At 44.7% G+C, this 17,215-nt stretch overlaps 1 protein-coding gene across 2 annotated transcripts in view; it reads left to right on the top strand.

The window, feature by feature from the left end:
- TXNRD1 (thioredoxin reductase 1) overlaps window positions 1-17,215 on the top strand; it is a 93,578-nt gene that overhangs the window by 37,711 nt on the left and 38,652 nt on the right. For both annotated transcript variants that reach the window (XM_053257441.1, XM_053257442.1), the window contains exons 4-5: window positions 4,212-4,321; window positions 12,046-12,165. In XM_053257441.1, the coding sequence (XP_053113416.1) occupies window positions 4,212-4,321; window positions 12,046-12,165 (230 nt within the window). The remainder of the gene's footprint in view (window positions 1-4,211; window positions 4,322-12,045; window positions 12,166-17,215) is intronic.

Genomic DNA, 17,215 nt, shown 5'->3' with positions numbered 1-17,215 from the left:
CAGTGCTACTCCACCTCCAAGGTGCCCCTCCCTTGGGTTTATATCCAGGGATAACAGTGTCCCACTGGTTCTCATTGTTCCACCATGTTTCTGTTATGCCCACTCTATTTCTTCATTAGCAACCAAGCACTCCAGATCACTCATCTTGGCTCAGAAGCTTCTGGCACTGACATATAAGCACCTATGTGCTGAATTACCTGGTGTATGCTATCTTTCTTTTAGCTCTCTGATCTCTTTGACCAGCTAGCACAGGCTCCTGTCTGCCCTTTATGTGGTTCTACTCTATCCCCTTCTGTTATATCTGAATCTTTTACACCTTAAGGGATGGCATTTGTCGAACTGGATACTGCCCAGCTCCTGTCAGCTACTCCACAGGTGTCATTTTAAAAGCTGCTCTGCAACCTTTTTGATTTTAAGCACCAGCAGTCTGGTTCCAGCTTGGTTCAAGTGCAGCCCATCCCTCTTGTACAGGCTTTGCTTGCCTCTAAATGTATTCTAGTGCCTAACAATTCTAAAACCCTCCTCCGTGCACCAACGTCTCACCTATACATTGACCCCTCCACTCTGTCTGTCTCACTGACCCTGCGCATGGAACAAGTAGCATTTCTGAGAATGCTATCTTGGGGGTCCTGGACTTCAATATGCTACTTATCAACCTACATTTGGCTTCCAGGACCTCCCGGCTATATTTCCCCACATCGTTGGTGCCGATGTGCACCACGATGGCTGGTTCCTCCCCAGCACTGCCTAACAGCCTATCTAGATGCTGCACGATGTCCGCAACCTTAGCACCAGGCAGGCAGGTCACTGTGCGGTCTACATGTGGGTCACAGACCCATCTGTTGATACAGCTAATGATTGAATCGCCCACTACAAGGAGATAGGGATGTGCATGGAACTGGTGACTGTTGCGCTGTATGCATGCACAGCAGCCACTTCAGGTCCACAATGTCCTGGGGCAGCAAGGAGGTACGCTGCCGCCCTGGTGGGACTGTTTTTGAGAACGGTGCTGGTGGGGGAAGTGCGTTGTGTGTGTGTGTGGGGGGGGTAAGAGCATCTTCCCCAGTCCTTAAAGTTATCCCCCCCACCTTCAAACCGGCTGAACCACCATTCCTTTGAATTGGTTTGGAGGCCCATAAAGGGCCTCCAGACTGGTTCTGTGCACATCCCTACACGAGGCCCCCCCCCCGGAGGAGTATCCCCTGTGTCCTCCTTCTGAGACCTTTATTCTCTCTGACAGCAGAGGAGCTATCAGCCTTGGAGTGGGATACCTCTACCATGTCCCTGAAGGTCTTGTCCAGATGTCTCTCTGAATTTGTAATGATGACATCCACCCTGATCCAAGATGGTGGACACATGCACATTTGTGGCGCAAGAGATCTAACTTGTGGGCCTCGATTTACACCAAATTTAGTCTAGATGTAGAGACAGTAAAAGGAAAGCAGGCTGATTAGTTCTTACTAGAACAACTTGTTCATTACTACTTTGATGGCAACTGTGGAAAGGGTGGGTTCTTCACAGAATGCAAGAGGGTCACTGACAAGTGACCCTGTGGAAAGCACATGAGGTTCCTGCTTTGGTGTGTGTACAGGGGGTAAGATTGAGTTATGAAGGAGCGCAGAAACTTGCAGGAGTGTCTTCAACTGTAAGATTGAGCTTGGAACTTGTGCAAAATCTTTGCAGATCCCACACTTTATTGCCATCTTAGAAGCCCCACACAGAAAAAGTCATTTGGACTTTCTCATGACTAAAAGTAATCAAACTTAGGAAGCCGCCTTTTACCAGTCAGACCATTGGTCCATCTAGCTCATTATTGTCTATTCTGACAGCGGCTCTCTAAGGTTTCAGACTGGGGTCTTTCTCAGCCCTAACCTGGAGATTGCAGAGATTGAACCTGGAATCTTCTGCATGCAAAACAGAAGCTCTTGCACTTAGCTATGCCCAGTCCTCACCTGGCACATTTTCTCTTAATGGTGCTTGGTCATGACTTACTAGTCAGAATACTGTCCTATACCTACAATCTGTCATCTGTGGATCACACTTCGTGCATATGGTAAAATGCATACTATGGTTAGAGTGTTGGACTCGGACCGGGGAGAACGGAGTTCAAGTCCCCCTTCAGCCATGAAACTCCCTGGGTGGCTCTGGGCCAGTTGCTTATCTCTTGGCCTAACCCACCTCACAGGCTTGTTGTGAGGATAAATATAACCATGTGCACCACTCTGGGCTTCTCAGAAGAAGAAGTGGGATATAAATGTATATATATAATATATAAAAACAAATCAAATAAAAATGCCACAGTAAACCTGTTTTACTCTTTAAGGTGGCACTAGGTGATTTAAAGTAAACGTCTCTGCCTGTTAGCCCTTTAAACACTAAGCCTCAGCACAGGTGCCAGCTGAAGCCCCTACTTGCAAGTAGATCTGGTGGCAGCAAGTGATCTCTGCTTTCCACTTTGCACAGCAAGCTGCAGCTTCTCCTGCCAAACCTATCCACTTGCAAGGAAGGAAAGGCTGCAGCAGCAGGAACCCTAAACTTCAGAAGGCTGCAGCCCTCTTATGAGCCAACAAACTGCAACTTCCTTGTCCCAAAGGCAATTGCTGGAGAGAAAAGAGGCAAGGTTCTCAAAATATCTTTCCCAGCATTGTCAAGAGCCTCCCCCAGAGGAAGTGAGATATAATCACTTCTGCCTGGGATACCTCTGCCAGCCCCACCCCTGCTGAATTCTTTAGAGTAAGCACATCCAGGGTGGGTTAAATGTGAACTGTCATAATGAGAGAGTGAGAGAGATAGTGCTTTGCTAAGAGAGCCAGCATAGCATAGTGGTAGAGTGTTGGGCTCAGACTGGGAAGACCTGAGTTCGAATCCCCATTCAACCACGAAATTCACTGGGTGACTCTGGGCCTGTCATGTATCTCTCAACCTAACCTATCTCATAGGGTTGTTGTGAGGATAAACATAACCATGTACTGTGAGCCCCTTGGAGGAAAAGCGGGATATAAATGTAAAAATAAATAAATAAAGGTGGGATCTAAGCCACCTTTGTAATAGGCAGCCCCCCCCCTCTTTGTAATAAATAAATAAGTAGCTCTGGGCCAGTCACTTATCTCTCCGCCTAACCTACCTCACAGCCTGTTGTGAGGATAAACATAACCATGTACACCACTTTGTGTTCCTTGGGAGGAAGAGTGGGATATAAATGTAAAAATAACTGAATTTTTTTAAAAAATAGGCAGTCTCTTTCTTTTTCTGATGGAAAAGTCAACCTCAACTTCCCTCTCCGGTGCAGCCTAAATGATTTTGTAGTTTGATGCTCATGTATTGCGGGACAGGGGTGGGAGATCCTTTAACTGTCAGATTAAACAATATCTTCTCTGGAAGAGAATAAAAAGGCTCATCCCTCATATAAAGAGACATTTTTCAAAAATAGAATATATTTTTCTATTGAAGTGGCACAGGAAAATATTGACATTTTGCTTTTAATGTTAAAAACTAAGCATGTTTACTTGATAGCAAGAGTGTTTATAGTTCTTAGTTTTTAGCTTAAAAAAACATAATTTGAAACTTTTTCTTTTAAAAAGTAATTTTAAATATGGTTTTAGCTTGGTCTTTTAATTTGTTTAACTTAAATTTGGTTAGCTTTACTAGTCTTATATTACATTGTATTTTTTTAAAAATTGATGTGAGCTGTCCGAGGAGTAAGAGGGACGGGGTATAAAATACTTTAAATAAATTAAAACGAAAAGTCACTGCGTTCAGCGGGGCTTACTCGCAGAGCGCAGCTGCAATCCTAAAGTTTAGGATTTCTAGAGAGTAAGAACGCAGAGACCAACTTTTGAGTCGATTTCTGTTTGTGCTATAAGCGTGTTTGAGGACTGTGTACTTGGGGTTGAGGTCCCCAGCCTGGCGTTAAACCCCAGGGGGCTGGAATGTGACCACGCCAGCAGGGTGCAGATGGTGTAGCGGGCGGGGGAAGGGCGCGGAGCGGGTGCGCGGGGAAAAACAGCAAGTCATGCTTGCGAGGCAGCTCATTCTCTAGCCTTAAGCGTCAGGCAGTTGCCGGAAACGAACCCTGCGAACGGGGAAGTGAGCGAAGTCCGCGTGTGCTGTGAAAGAAAGGCCACGCCCCCTGGCCAATGCTTCTTTGCCGGAGCGGTGCCAAGCCTCATAAAAGGGAGACCTCACGCGCGGTTCTTCTCTTTCATTTGCAGAAGATGGGCAGCGGCTGGAAGTAGTGCTCCTTGAACTGGCCATGGAGCGCTCGGTGCCCGTCGTGTATGCTCGGCAGACCAAAGTAGGCGGCTACGAGAGAACTGTCAAGGTAGGTAGGGGGCAGCGGAGTGTTCGCGGAGCTCTGTGAAGGTCTTAGCAGTAGTGGTGGTGGTAAGGCGACGCGTGTCTCTCTCCCGCTTCTTCACGTGCCCTCTGGGGCTTGGGGACAATGGCGGGAGTCGCGCGCCCTTCTTAGATGCTGCGTGGCGCGAAGGGCAGCAGGGTGGGCGCGGCTGGGTTGGGGCAGGCTCTGGCTTCCTCCAGCTGGGTTTTCCCTCTGCACGCCTCTCCAAACGCTTCATAAGGCAAACCCCTCACAAGCTTTCTGTTTGAAGAATGAATAGTGTGGCTTTGAAAGAGGATTAGCCTTTGGTGAGGCACACAAGTTTTTCCTTCAGAGGCTGTAGTGCTAGTGGCCCTGTGGCGATTTATATCCCGCTCTTCCTCCAAGGAGCCCAGTACTACATACTTGAGTTTCTCTTTCACAACAACCCTGTGAAGTAGGTTAGGCTGAGAGAGAAGTGACTGGCCCAGAGTCACCCAGCTAGTATCATGGCTGAATGGGGATTTGAACTCAGGTCTCCCTGGTTCTGTACAGTTCTCCCTGGGTCTGTTTATGCATGCAGATCTATGTGTGTATATGCAGTAGGTTGCATGTGTGTTGAACATAGGTTGCATGTGTGTTGAACATAATGTGTAAATAGGACTCTAGGGATGTGCACAAACCTGTGCTCGACTGGCTTGGTGGTGGCGGTGGGGTTTACCTTTATGGAGCAGGGAGGATGCTCATCCCTACCCCCCAACGCATTTCCCTCGCTGGTGCTCTCCCCAAAGCCATGTCTCCTTGCCACCCTGGTCAGCATTGGACTAGAAGTGGCCAGTGAGCACGTCATGAATGCGCACTGGGCACTTCCAGTCAGACGCCGACCAGGGCGGCAAGGAGATACAGCTTTGGTGACCACGCCAGTGGGGGAAAGGCTGGGTTGGGGATGAGCATCCTCCCTGCTCCGTTAAGGTAACACCCTCTCCTGCCACCGCCAAACTGGCCAAGCACCATTTTGTGCACATCCCTGTAGGACTTAGTAGTAGGACTCAGGGGTGTAGCTAGGGGAAAGGGGGCTCGTGTTCACCCCTCTCTCTGGCGGCCAGTGTTCCCTCTAATTTTTTTTCATCTGTGTGCGGAATGAGTTTTGTTTTGGGTGGCAGTATCAAGGCAGTGTGCGCGCATGTGCATTCAGAGTGGGACCTTCCTGATTCAATCTGCGCGGGATCTAAAATTAACCAAGCGGACATCAGAAAATGTGTGAGCACAGGTATGCGTGCATGCTGTAGAGGGAACACTGTTGGCGGTCCCTCAGAGTAAGGGAGATATTGAAGAAAATAGGCAGGGCTCAAGCTGGAGCACCTGGGTTCTTTGAACCCTTTCACTCAATTATAGCTACACCCCTGGTAGGACTTAGTATTAGACATGTGTGTATTCAAAGCTTTAAAGCTATCTAGGGCCATATTTGTAAGGGAGACATATGTAACTCCATGTGCTTTGCGTCCCATGTGTATAACCCCAGTTGGATGAGGAACCACACATGCCCACTTGCAGTCTTGTCCACTTGTGCTGAGCAATTGTGTGTGGGTGTGGGACTGGCAGGGGTGTAGCTATAATTGAGCAGATGAGTTCAAAGAACCCGGTCCTCCGGCTCCTGAGGGCCCTCCAGGAGCTATTTTCTAATCCCTATTTTCTTCATTATCTCCCTCACTCTGGGAAGCCACCAGAGAGAGGGGTGAACAGGGCACCGTCTCCCCTAGCTACGTCCCTAGGGATTGGAGTAACTTCCTCCACACTCTCCTATCTTGCCAGACTACCCCATTGGCTTGGTTGGCAGCTTCTTTGACAGGGCTAAGTGACTGCCATGCATCTCTGCATTTCGGATTGGGGCTAGGGAGTTTTGGAAGATTTTCATGTGAGATTATTAAAAGCCCCTTTGATGCTGCCTCGTGATATCTGTGTCATGGGTGATTCCGGTTAGTGTGGGAGATAATGCAGAAGATAATTTGTACCTTCTAGCCAGGGTGAGGTTATACAATTGTTGTGTAAGTTTTCGAGAAAGCAGTAGTACTTGGTCCCTTGTGTTTAAGTTCTGCCTAGTTTATTTTCATTTTCCAAAAAAATGTTTATCAGTAGTATAAATATAATGGCATAAATAAGGATAATAATAGCATAATTAACAGACCTTAAAAATATGTATTTTTTTTAAAACAAGGAAGGGAATTCTCTCAAACCTTGTGAACCCCAATTAACATTCCAATCATTGTTCGCATGTAGTAATCATTCTATAATCCAGTGAGATCCATTATCAACAGGTCTTTCGTGTCCCCTGACTTCATGTGGACATGAATTTTTTCTCCCATACGCTCATCAACCAGGGGTCGTCCCATGAAACTGATTGCCAGGAAATTTAGGGCCAATAAGAAGTACTTTTCCAGACAGCGCATAATTAATCTATAGAATTATCTGCCATGGGATGTGATGATGGCCGCTAGTATGGATAGCTTTAAAAGGGGCTTAGACAATTCATGGAGAACAGGTCTACTAATGGCTAGTGGTTCAATAGCTATAGGCCACATCCAGCCTCAGAGACAAGATGCTTCTAAATACCAGTTGCAAGGGAGGGCATGCCACTACCTCTTGCCTTTGGGCTTCTCAGAGGCATCTGGTGGGCCACTGTGGAGAAACAGGATGCTAGACTAGATTGGCTTTGTACCTGATCTAGCACTGCTCTTCTCATCTTCTTATAATTCTTCATGGTTTCAGCATAAAAATGGCCGAGTGTTCTCACTCCAGTAGTGGGATGTAATTTTGGCACTTCAGCTGTTACTGAACTACAAGTCCCATTGTCCTTGGTCACAACAATTTGTGGCTGGGGATGATGTGAGCCGTAGTTCTACAACAGCTGGAATGCCAAGGTTGCCTACTCCTGTTGAAGTACATATGGTGAAAAGCACTGGCAACTAAACTACTACTTTGATCTTTGCCCGACGTAACATGGTAGTTGATCGTGAGATAATCATTTGTTGTGTGAGTAACCCACCCTTTTTCAAATGAGCTCAGAGCAGTATTCGAGTTTCACAATAACCTTGCAAGATGAGTCAGGCTGGGAGACAGTGTTACCCAAGGCTACCTTTCAAGTGCCATAGCAGAATGAACTGGGTTCTAACATTCAAGCCACTCCACTGCAGTTAGCTTGTGTGAAACAGGCCTAAAATATATATAATGAAGGCTTTAAAATAGTGAGGAGACCATGGAGCGGGGTGGGGATATGGAGATAAAGGTCAAATGGGAGAGGAATATGTATTTAATTTTGGTTAGACATGCTTGGTTACAGCAGTGTAGGGGGCAGACTGAGGACTGAGCTAAAAGGGAGTGTGTAGGGGCCCACACAGAATAGGTCTCACTGCATTATCTTTTGGCATGGGAAATAGAAGCCCTGATCACAAAAGGGTTTGTTGAGCTGCCTGTTGTACCTTTGGCTGGGTGCTGTGGTGCTCACCTAGGTGTACAGGAAATGACCTGGGGAAGGGTTTTCCCCTGATACATTTCTGTGTTCAGACCACACGTGGAGTCTTGCCAGTCATACATAGGGACATTGGAGGCTGCCTTTAGCAGTCAGACCATTGGTCTATCTAGCTTAGTAGTCTGCTCCAGGGATTCTCAATGTTGAGTCCCCAGATGTTATTGGACTTCAACTCCCATAATCCCCAGCCAAAGGTCACTGGGCCTGGAGATTATGGGAGTTTAAGTCCAGTTATATCTGGGGACCCAACGTTGAGAATCCCTGGTCTACACCAACTGGCAGCAGTTTCTCCAAGGTTTCAGGCAGGAGTTTTTCCACAGCCCTACGTGGAGATGCCAGGGATTGAATCTGGGACCTTCTGCATATAAAGCAGAGCTACTGAGCAACAGCTCCGTCCCACACTTGTCCTGTGTCTGTCAGCATGTAGAGATCAATATGGACATAAGCACAGTGTATGCTTATGTCTATACTGATCTTCCAGAGTGGGTACTGGAAGTGTTGAAACAAATTTTCCCATTCCCAAAGATTAAGGCTCTGGAGTCTGGATATGTCCTAATTCGGCATTGGCCTGTACTTGCCGTCCTTTTCTTGTACCTCTAAGGCCTATGGTAGTTGAATTCTTTATCTTGGGGCAGGATTGCTAAACCAGATTTTGCTCCTGGTGAAGTGTGGGCATGTGCACACAATACGACTGAGGGATATGGAGATTAATGGAGTGTGTTTTGCAAACCCTAGCTGTCAAAATGCATTTGTGAAATTCGGACAATAATTAAAGCAGAATAATGGCAGCTAAACGACAGATGTAGATTACAAGCCAAATTCTCCTGCAGCACACTGCAACAGCATTTGATTTCATCTGTATTTCTGGAGTAGAAGCCAAAAGTCGGTAAAGGAAAAGTGCATGTTGAAAAATGTAGTGTCTTGACTGTTTCTGATGTGCACATATGCAGAAATATACTTCAAGCCAACTGTGGACCAATAAAGTGGCCCCCTTTATTGTAAGGGTCAGAAAGCCCCAGTGGCACATAATTATTGGCTCTCTGCAAAAGGTAACTTGAACCCTTGCAATGTTCCCTGTAACATGGATTTCCAGATTTTTTTCACCTTCTCTCCCAGCTGTAGAGCCAAGGATCATCCCATGAAACTGATTGCCAAGAAATTTAGGACCAATGAAAGAAAGTACTTTTTGTGTAATTAATCTATGGAATTCTCTGTCGCAGGATGTGGTGATGACTGCTAGCTTGGTTTAAAAGGGGCTTAGACAAATTCATGGAGGACAGGTCTATCAATGGCTACTAGTCTGATAGTTATATAGGCCACCTCCTGCCTCAGAGGAAAGATGCCTTTGGGGAAAAGTTAAAAATTGGTTGAGAACTGCCTGCTTGCCCACTTCATTTGTGGGTTGGGTGGTAGGTGGCCCCCACTATGCCCTGCCACCCAGCCCACTTTGGTGTCTTTAGGACCTACCCATGGGGAACAATTGGATGTCTCGAGTTCCCAATTGTTCCCTATGGCTGGAACACTCAAAACATTTGAGTTCCATTGAAACGGCCAGCTCGGCTGTCTTTTTGATGAAATGTTTCAGCCATCTTGTGTTTTGTTTGGAGCTCGTAACAAAATGCAAAATCGGTTTCATGCACATTCATACTAGATAAGCCTTGTGCCTGATCCAGCAGGGTTGTTCTTACATTCTTATACAACTCTCATAATCACCAGCAAGAGGTCATTTTAGCTGGGGATGATGGGAATTGTAGTCAACAACATCTGCGAATCCCTGTGAAAGAGAACACTGGGCCTCTGACATAATACCTCTCACCTTCCCAGAAAGGCAGTCTAGATACTTGTATACATTCCAAAGAGCTGGCACTGGGGTAGTCATTCTGTGGTCCTGAACCTTATGCCTGCAGCTATTATAAAATTGCAGGGATCATCTTTGAATGCAAAGAGTTGTATGCAGATGTGATCCCTATGCGGGTAGACTGGCAGTTCAGGTTTGTTAATGATTTAGAGGCATGGATATTATATATGAGGAGTGCAGCTTTGCTCATGGGAGACAGTCAGTGGGGCAGCAAAGATGCTTTTAAAAAGAATGATTATACAATGCCAACACCCTAGCAGGAAAAAGTTCTAGGATTGGATTAAGGCCCAAACTAGATGTGACATGTAGTGATGTGTAACTTGCCCTTGACTTTTTTAAAGCCAGAAGCAGTCCTGATTTCAAGTTTAAATGGAAGAATGGGGAGGGAGAGTGAGCAAGACAGGCAGCTGCTTAACCCTTTCCAGTTGCGAGATATATATTTATTTTTATTTATTTACTTTGCTTAATTTCTCTCTCCCCAGTTGCTTTTTTCCTTGTAGAGGAAAATATATGGGTACAATTGTTAGCACCACACCACAACAAAGGGGGATAGAAACTGTGTTAAAGCAAAGATTCTGACAAAGGCCTAGGATCTAAAATCCTTTTCCTTGTAATCCTCCCCCCGCGCCCACCCCCCCAGCCACCTTGATAAGATTTCTGCAAACCCTAGCATTCTCCCACAGATTCCAAAGGTGATCCCTTTCCCAGGGATATGCCTGATTTGGTGCTGGACACTATCTGTTCACATTAGTCTCTAGGGACTCAGCAGAGAGCTTTCCCAGCATCTCCTACCTGATTCTTTTAACTGGAGATACTAAGAGTCTGTGGTTCCTCTCATTTTTCCCCATCTCTGTACAGAATGAGTTTTGTTGTGCACATGTTTATACAGAGTGGGGCCTTCCTTATTCCACCTGAGCAGGATCTAAAATGAACTGAGCGGACATCCAAAAACTTGTGAGCATGCTCATGCCTTAGAGGGAACAGTGATAGGAGTGGCATCTCCAAGATATGGCTGAGAGAGATTCCTTCCTGCAACCTTAGAGAAGCTGCTGCCAGTCTGGGTAGACAATACTGAGCTAGATGGACCAATGGTCTGACTCAGCCTATGGCAGCTTCCTATGATTTGTCTATCTAGTTCAGTAGTGTCTAGCAGCAGCTCTCCAAGGTTCAGGCAAGAGTGCTCTCCCGTCCTACCCAAAGATGCCAGAGGTTGAAGCTGGGACCTTCTGCATGCAAAGCAGATGATCTTCCACTGAGCTATGGGCCCTATCTGAATGCAAAGCTGCCTCTTTTTGGGCCTGGGGTGCTAAGAGCAAGCAACATTTGCAGAGACCTCCTCGTGCCCCCTCAGTGTCCTCCTGGTACCCCCTTCAAGGGGCTTGTTTAATACAGAGCCCCCAAAGGATTTGTGCTTCTGCCTATTGAAGAACCTATGAATATTTATATACCACTCTTCAACCAAAGTTCTCAACGCAGTTTACATAGGATAATACATAAATAAGATGGTCCCTTGTCCCCCAAGGGTGGGTCACAGTCTAAAGAGAGACATAAGGTAAGACACCAGCAACAGCCATTGGAGGGATACATACTGTGCTGGGTGGGATAGGGCCAGTTGCTGTCCCACTGCTAAATATAAGAGAATCACCACTTTAAAAGGCGTCTCTTTGCTCATTTTGGAGGGGTTCTGAGCAACCTGCTTCTTCCCTCGTGCCTCATTGAGTTGCTGCAGTTGACTGAAAAGGCCATCTTAACAATCTTATTATAGCAAAGAACCATTTCAGAAGCAGGGTGTGTAGGAGGGGGTAAGCTTCTTGGCAACATTTTAAAGTTAGATATATCAAGATTACATTGCAAAAAAGTAGTGTATGTTAAGAGGATTTCTTATGGTTACTTTGGCGTCCTTCATCACTACAATAACTATAGCAGCACTGTCACTGAGGATGAGGAGTCACCATGTTCAAGCAACGCGACTCTGTTTACAGAGCTAGTGCACAGATGAATTTTAATTGCTTATAACAATAATTGCTCGGTTTGTGGAATGAGTGAGTTGATAAAGATATAATTAGTTCCTTAGGAACATTAGTTTGTGGTCTGAAACATCATGGGATATGACCAGCAGTGCCCCCTTCCCAAATGGCACCTCACCCTTGCAGCATCTTTGGAAAGCAAGGCTGCGGAGAAAGCAGTTCTTGGTGGCCGCACCTCAGTGATCAAAATAAAACCTCCAGCTGCAGTGTGGTGTTCCCAATCTCTTCTTTTTTGGAAGTAATTTTCCTCTTTCACTTCCAATCCATGCAATCTTAGGCTCTGTTTATAGGAAACTATCTTTTTTTTCTCTCTGCTCAGGTGCATCGGGAAATAGGATTTCTTAAGCTCCTTGAAGTGAATGGACAAGTAGAGGAGCCTTCATATGACTACGATCTGATTGTCATTGGCGGGGGTTCAGGTGGACTTGCAGCTTCCAAGGTATGGTCAACAAGAACGTGTTCACGAACAACTTGGTAATGAGAGCATGGTTCTGCTCTGATAGGTTTTAGCCAAGCCAGGAATGGATCCATTCCTGTCTGCCCAGCCTATGGAGTAGATTGTGGAATCTGGAATTGATTCTGCATTCCACCCTGGCTGGATACAGGGAGGTCTAGCAGAGGTAGTTATCTTTGTGCATGTCCTCAAATCAGTGTGACAGCTACACCACTGACTTCTTGCATTTCAAGCTTCTAGACATTCAAGATAAAGGCTAGTGTGGTCTGGGGAAATTTCCAAGCCATTTGGGTTCACCTCAGGAACTGTTTCTGGAGTGTACTCAGAAATACCTGCTTTCCAAAAACCTTTCTGCCTCAAATGGGGCTTAGGTTTGTTGTTTGAATTCCAGCTGAGTGGGATCCCAGACTATCTATCTCGGTAAGTGACCATAGAGTGTCTCTCTGATGTAAAGAGAGATGTTGAGGGATCCAAATCGCACTGGGGAAAGTTCCTGTTTGCATTTTATTTATTATCTGTAAACCAACCCAGACATAGGTGGCTTACAACAACATGAAACAAAAATTAAAACAATTTAAAACCACAATTCTAGTTTAAACGTTTGGGTGAATAAAGACTTTCTAAAAGATGTTCAGAGATGGAAAGGCTCTTATTTGAATAGGGAGTGCATTCCAAAGGTTTGGGATGAGAGAGAAGGCCTGCCTCTGAGTAGCCACCAGACACGCTATGGCAACTGCAGATGGACCTCTCCAGATGATCTCAAGGGGCGATAGGGCTCATAGTAAAGAAGATGTTCTTTTAGAATCATGTCCTGGTGCCTCTTCGGTTTTTTGTAGTTCTTGAAAAAGTGAAATAGCCATGATGGCAAGTGAATGCTTCCTGAATAAGACTCTTTGTTGAGAATCCTGAAGCAGGTTTTAGCAGTTGTAACAACATTATTGGGGAATATTTTATCATTTGAAATATTAACCCTAAAATGACACTTTATTATACAAATGTTTGGTTATGTTTTCAGTCTGGTCCTCATTGCTAATAGAACAAGAGGTTTTTATAGAATAGTTTTGAAGAGCATAAAACTTATATCCCATTTTTGCTTCAAAGAATTACATTGGCTTACACTTATAAAATATTTTTGGGTGGGTGGTTTTGCTACTTTCATTTAGTCTTGTTCTAAGTATTACTGCCTGTGTCAGAAGCTGGAATGAGGCAGTTAAAAACAGACCCGCTTAAAATGACATTAAATTGCATATTTTGAGCATCTGATTTAATAACTGCTCACCAAGCATACACTTAGGCCTTTTTCTTGTTAGATAGGAGTACAATCTGTTTTCTTTTAAAACATCTTTTTCAAAACTGAGCTCCCATCTTTTTCCTGTCTTCTCTACTTTCTCCCCCTGCCCCCTTGAATAATTAAACTGGATTTATAGGTCTTGGTGCTCCAGGCAGAGTGGGTTGGTTATTCTAAAGTTCTGATTTATTTGATGTAGTTGATAGCTTAAAAGAGATGGGCTGGTGATTAATAACAATAAGATATGAGGGGATTGTTTGGTTCGATTCTGGTGCTTTGGCAGACAATACAGGTTCTATGGTTGATTGCAATAGAAGCACAAGAACTTAATGTAACCGATAGTGATATAGGTCATCTGCAGCAGGTTATGTTTATCACCAGCTTGAGTCCTAGTGTTCTTGAAGCAAGCATAACACAATCTGAAAAAAGGAGCAGTGCTAGCAAAAAGAAAAGGTCCATCTGTTTTGAGAGGGGGAGAGAGCAAACAGTTCAATGTACTGCAACACCATGTCCGTGAAGTAGTTAAGATGTGCTTTTTCAAGCTGTTGATATGGCGTTGCATAACCATTAAGAGACCATGAATCAGCAAGTCATTGGTTCTGATCCTATCTCTGTTGTAGGGTGAAGGCTGTCACCTTAAGTGGCGCAGTAGGGAAATGCTTGACTAACAAGCAGAAGGTAGCCGGTTCGAATCCCCACTGGTAGCAGCGATATAGGAAGATGCATAATCGCATATTGCGTGGGAGGCGGCAATGGTAAATCCCTCCTGTATTCTGCTACAGAAAACCACAGGGCTCTGTGGGCGCCAGGAGTTGAAATCAACTTGACAGCACACTTTACCTTTTAATTTAGTGTGAAGGCTACTGGGGGGGAAACAGTTTCAAAGTGAAAACAGGTGGACAAAGAAGATGTACCTTAAACAAATAAGCACAATAACATTGGAGTTTTGGTGGGGCAGGAAGTGGTGATTGACTGAAGCAATGGACTAGTTACTTGGAAAATATAGATAACTATTGCATTATCTTAACTGCACATATTTTCCATGCTCTGCATTGTAATTGGGCACAGATGGACCAGATGGAAGACCAACACAGGATGGAACTGGTAGTACATACAAATGGTTCAGAAGATAGATGTACTGGTTTCCCACCTGAGTGTGTCCCAACAGAGGCCTACTGAGGAACATTTGGACTGTGCTATAGCTGCCATTTTGCTCCTTTTGCTGTGCTGTTTTTGATTATGTTCTTATTTGAATGTGGATCAGAAAACATCTTTTGACACCCATCCTCTGCTAGCAATGCCTCCTTAAGCAATTTTATAGGCTAAACTGGACAGTTTCCAAACAAGAGAATACATGAGCACAAATAGATATAAAATGGTAGCTTTTAGAAACAAGTGGAGAAATATTTCAGTCTCTGGACGTTCTGCAGCAGATTTGAAAACTTCTAAACTTTACCAAAAATTTCAGAGAGAGACTCCAATATGAATATACAATGAATATGTGGAATTCGACTCAGTAGAGACCAGTGTTCTCTTTAAGGCGCGTGTGTGTACGCTCTCACAAGTTTTTTTGATGTCCACTCAGTTTTAAATTCCGCTCAGGTTGAGTCAGGAAGGCCCCATTCTGAATACATGTGCACGTGCACTGCCTTGATACTGCCACCCAGAACAAAACTCATTCTGCACACAAATGAACAAAATTAGTGGGAACACTGATAGAGACTGGGAGTGGCTACTCACTCTAGAACCTAATTTTGTGTGTGTGTGTTTGTGTTTATGTACACTATTTGTTTTGCTTTGCCAATTCATCTCCTGTTGGAAGTGGGTAACACCCATTATGATTGGATCTTTTATTCTTTTGATCACTGCATTCAGTTGCATTCTGTATTGTAATGCAACACACCTGGACTCTTTCATTGTTGGTTTCCCGGACTTGCTTCATAATATTTCCTTCATGCTGCCACCTTTTGCCTATAAGCATGTGTATGCACATGTGCATGCGGCAGCAGAGGAAAGATATAATTTATATAATCTATTCCCTAAAGACAATACTACTTCATGCATCTGATAAAGCAGTGCTGCACAATTTTGGTCCTCCTGCAAATTTCAGACTACAACTCCCATTGTCCCTGGCTATTGACTGCTGTGGCTGGGGATGATGGGAGTTGTAGTACAACAGCTGGCTGGCTGAAGTTGTGCAGCTCTGTGATAAAGTGGAATCTAGCCGGGAAGCACTATTCTGCATGACATTTTAGTCTCTAAAGTGCCACCAATCTGCTATTTCTGCTGCCATAGATTAACAAGACTATGTCTCTAGAATCTGGGTCCTCTAGCACATCAATTTCTCTTCAGCTTTGTCACAGCTGGCCTGTGGTTGCAGTAGCCATACTGGGAGATGAGCAGGTTCAGTTTTGGTAGATGACCACCTCTGACTATCACAGTCCTGGACAGTAGCTTACTCAGTCCAGAGAAACAATCAGAACCTTGGGCTCATCCTTGCAATTAGAGCAGGGCTGCTCAACTTCGGCCCTCCTGCAGATGTTGGTCTACAGCTCGCATAATCCCTGGCTATTGGCCACTGTAGCTAGGGAGTATGGGAACTGTAGTCCAGAAACATCTGGGGGGCCCAAGTTGAGCAGGCCTGATTTAGAGTACTCACTTTGTTATGTATTTCTTTCTCTGTATTGGTCAGTGACTGTAACAAAGATAAAGAAAGAGTATTCATACTTCCGGTTTGCCATGCACCATTTGATAATAAACACATCACTTTAATGGCCCAAAGGCAAAGTTTAATTCAAAAAGGAATTTTGTAGTTGTTGTTTTTTTATTTTATTATTATTATTTTTTTACATTTATATCCTGCTCTTCCTCCAAAGAGCTCAGAGCAGTGTACTACATGAGTTTCTCTTTCACAACAACCCTGTGAAGTAGGTTAGGCTGAGAGAGAAGTGACTGGCCCAAAGTCACCCAGCTAGTTTCATGGCTGAATGGGGATTTGAACTCCGGTCTCCCCGGTCCTAGTTCAGCACTCTAACCACTACACCACGCTGGCATCATCTTAAATAGCATGTGACCGAGAAGCAAATACTTCTGGGAACCGTTCATACAATAGAATTCAACCCATCATTTGTCCCAGTTGTAGTCATTCAAAAGCAGCCAAATTATCGTCCAACATTTAATTAAGTTCATGTTGTTACACCTTCCCCCTGCTTTGCCTCCATGGCATTTAGCTAGGTGGTGTTTTCTTTGTGATTGAAATAATTGCCATGAAAATCCAATCTTGTCTTTGCATCAGAGAGAAAATGAAAGCCGGGGGGGTGGGTGGGGGGTTGAATGAAATTGCCCTGAAAAGTCCCTCCCATGTGTACTAAAAGACTTCGGGCAAAGTTAAAATGACAGATCTTGACAATGTGTTTTTTTCCGAGGCATGGGGAGGGCATCCTAACTTGATGGGTTGTCAATCCCGACATGCTTCGAGACAGGGCCAATCAGAATTGATTTCTGCTATCACTATGCCAGGCTTGCCACCATTAACCCAGTTCCGGTCCTGTCTTTGCTTCTGGACAGTAGTCTGTGGCCAGCCTCCCTTAGTAGGAATTTTCCTTCTTTACCTTCTCTTCTTCTTCTCTGTGTGCAGGGTGGGAAGGGAGTTCGTTTGATCCTCTTCTCTTTCTTCCTCTGTTTAAAAAAAAATATTAAATTAAAAATTATTATTTTAAATATTTTTTGTTCCTATCCGGATGGATC

The sequence above is a fragment of the Hemicordylus capensis genome, chromosome 5, assembly GCF_027244095.1.
Source record: "Hemicordylus capensis ecotype Gifberg chromosome 5, rHemCap1.1.pri, whole genome shotgun sequence".
In the NCBI taxonomy this organism is placed as follows: Eukaryota; Metazoa; Chordata; class Lepidosauria; order Squamata; family Cordylidae; genus Hemicordylus; species Hemicordylus capensis.
The sequence above is the reverse complement of the archived record's forward strand: the minus strand, read 5'-3'. Positions and strand labels throughout refer to the sequence as shown.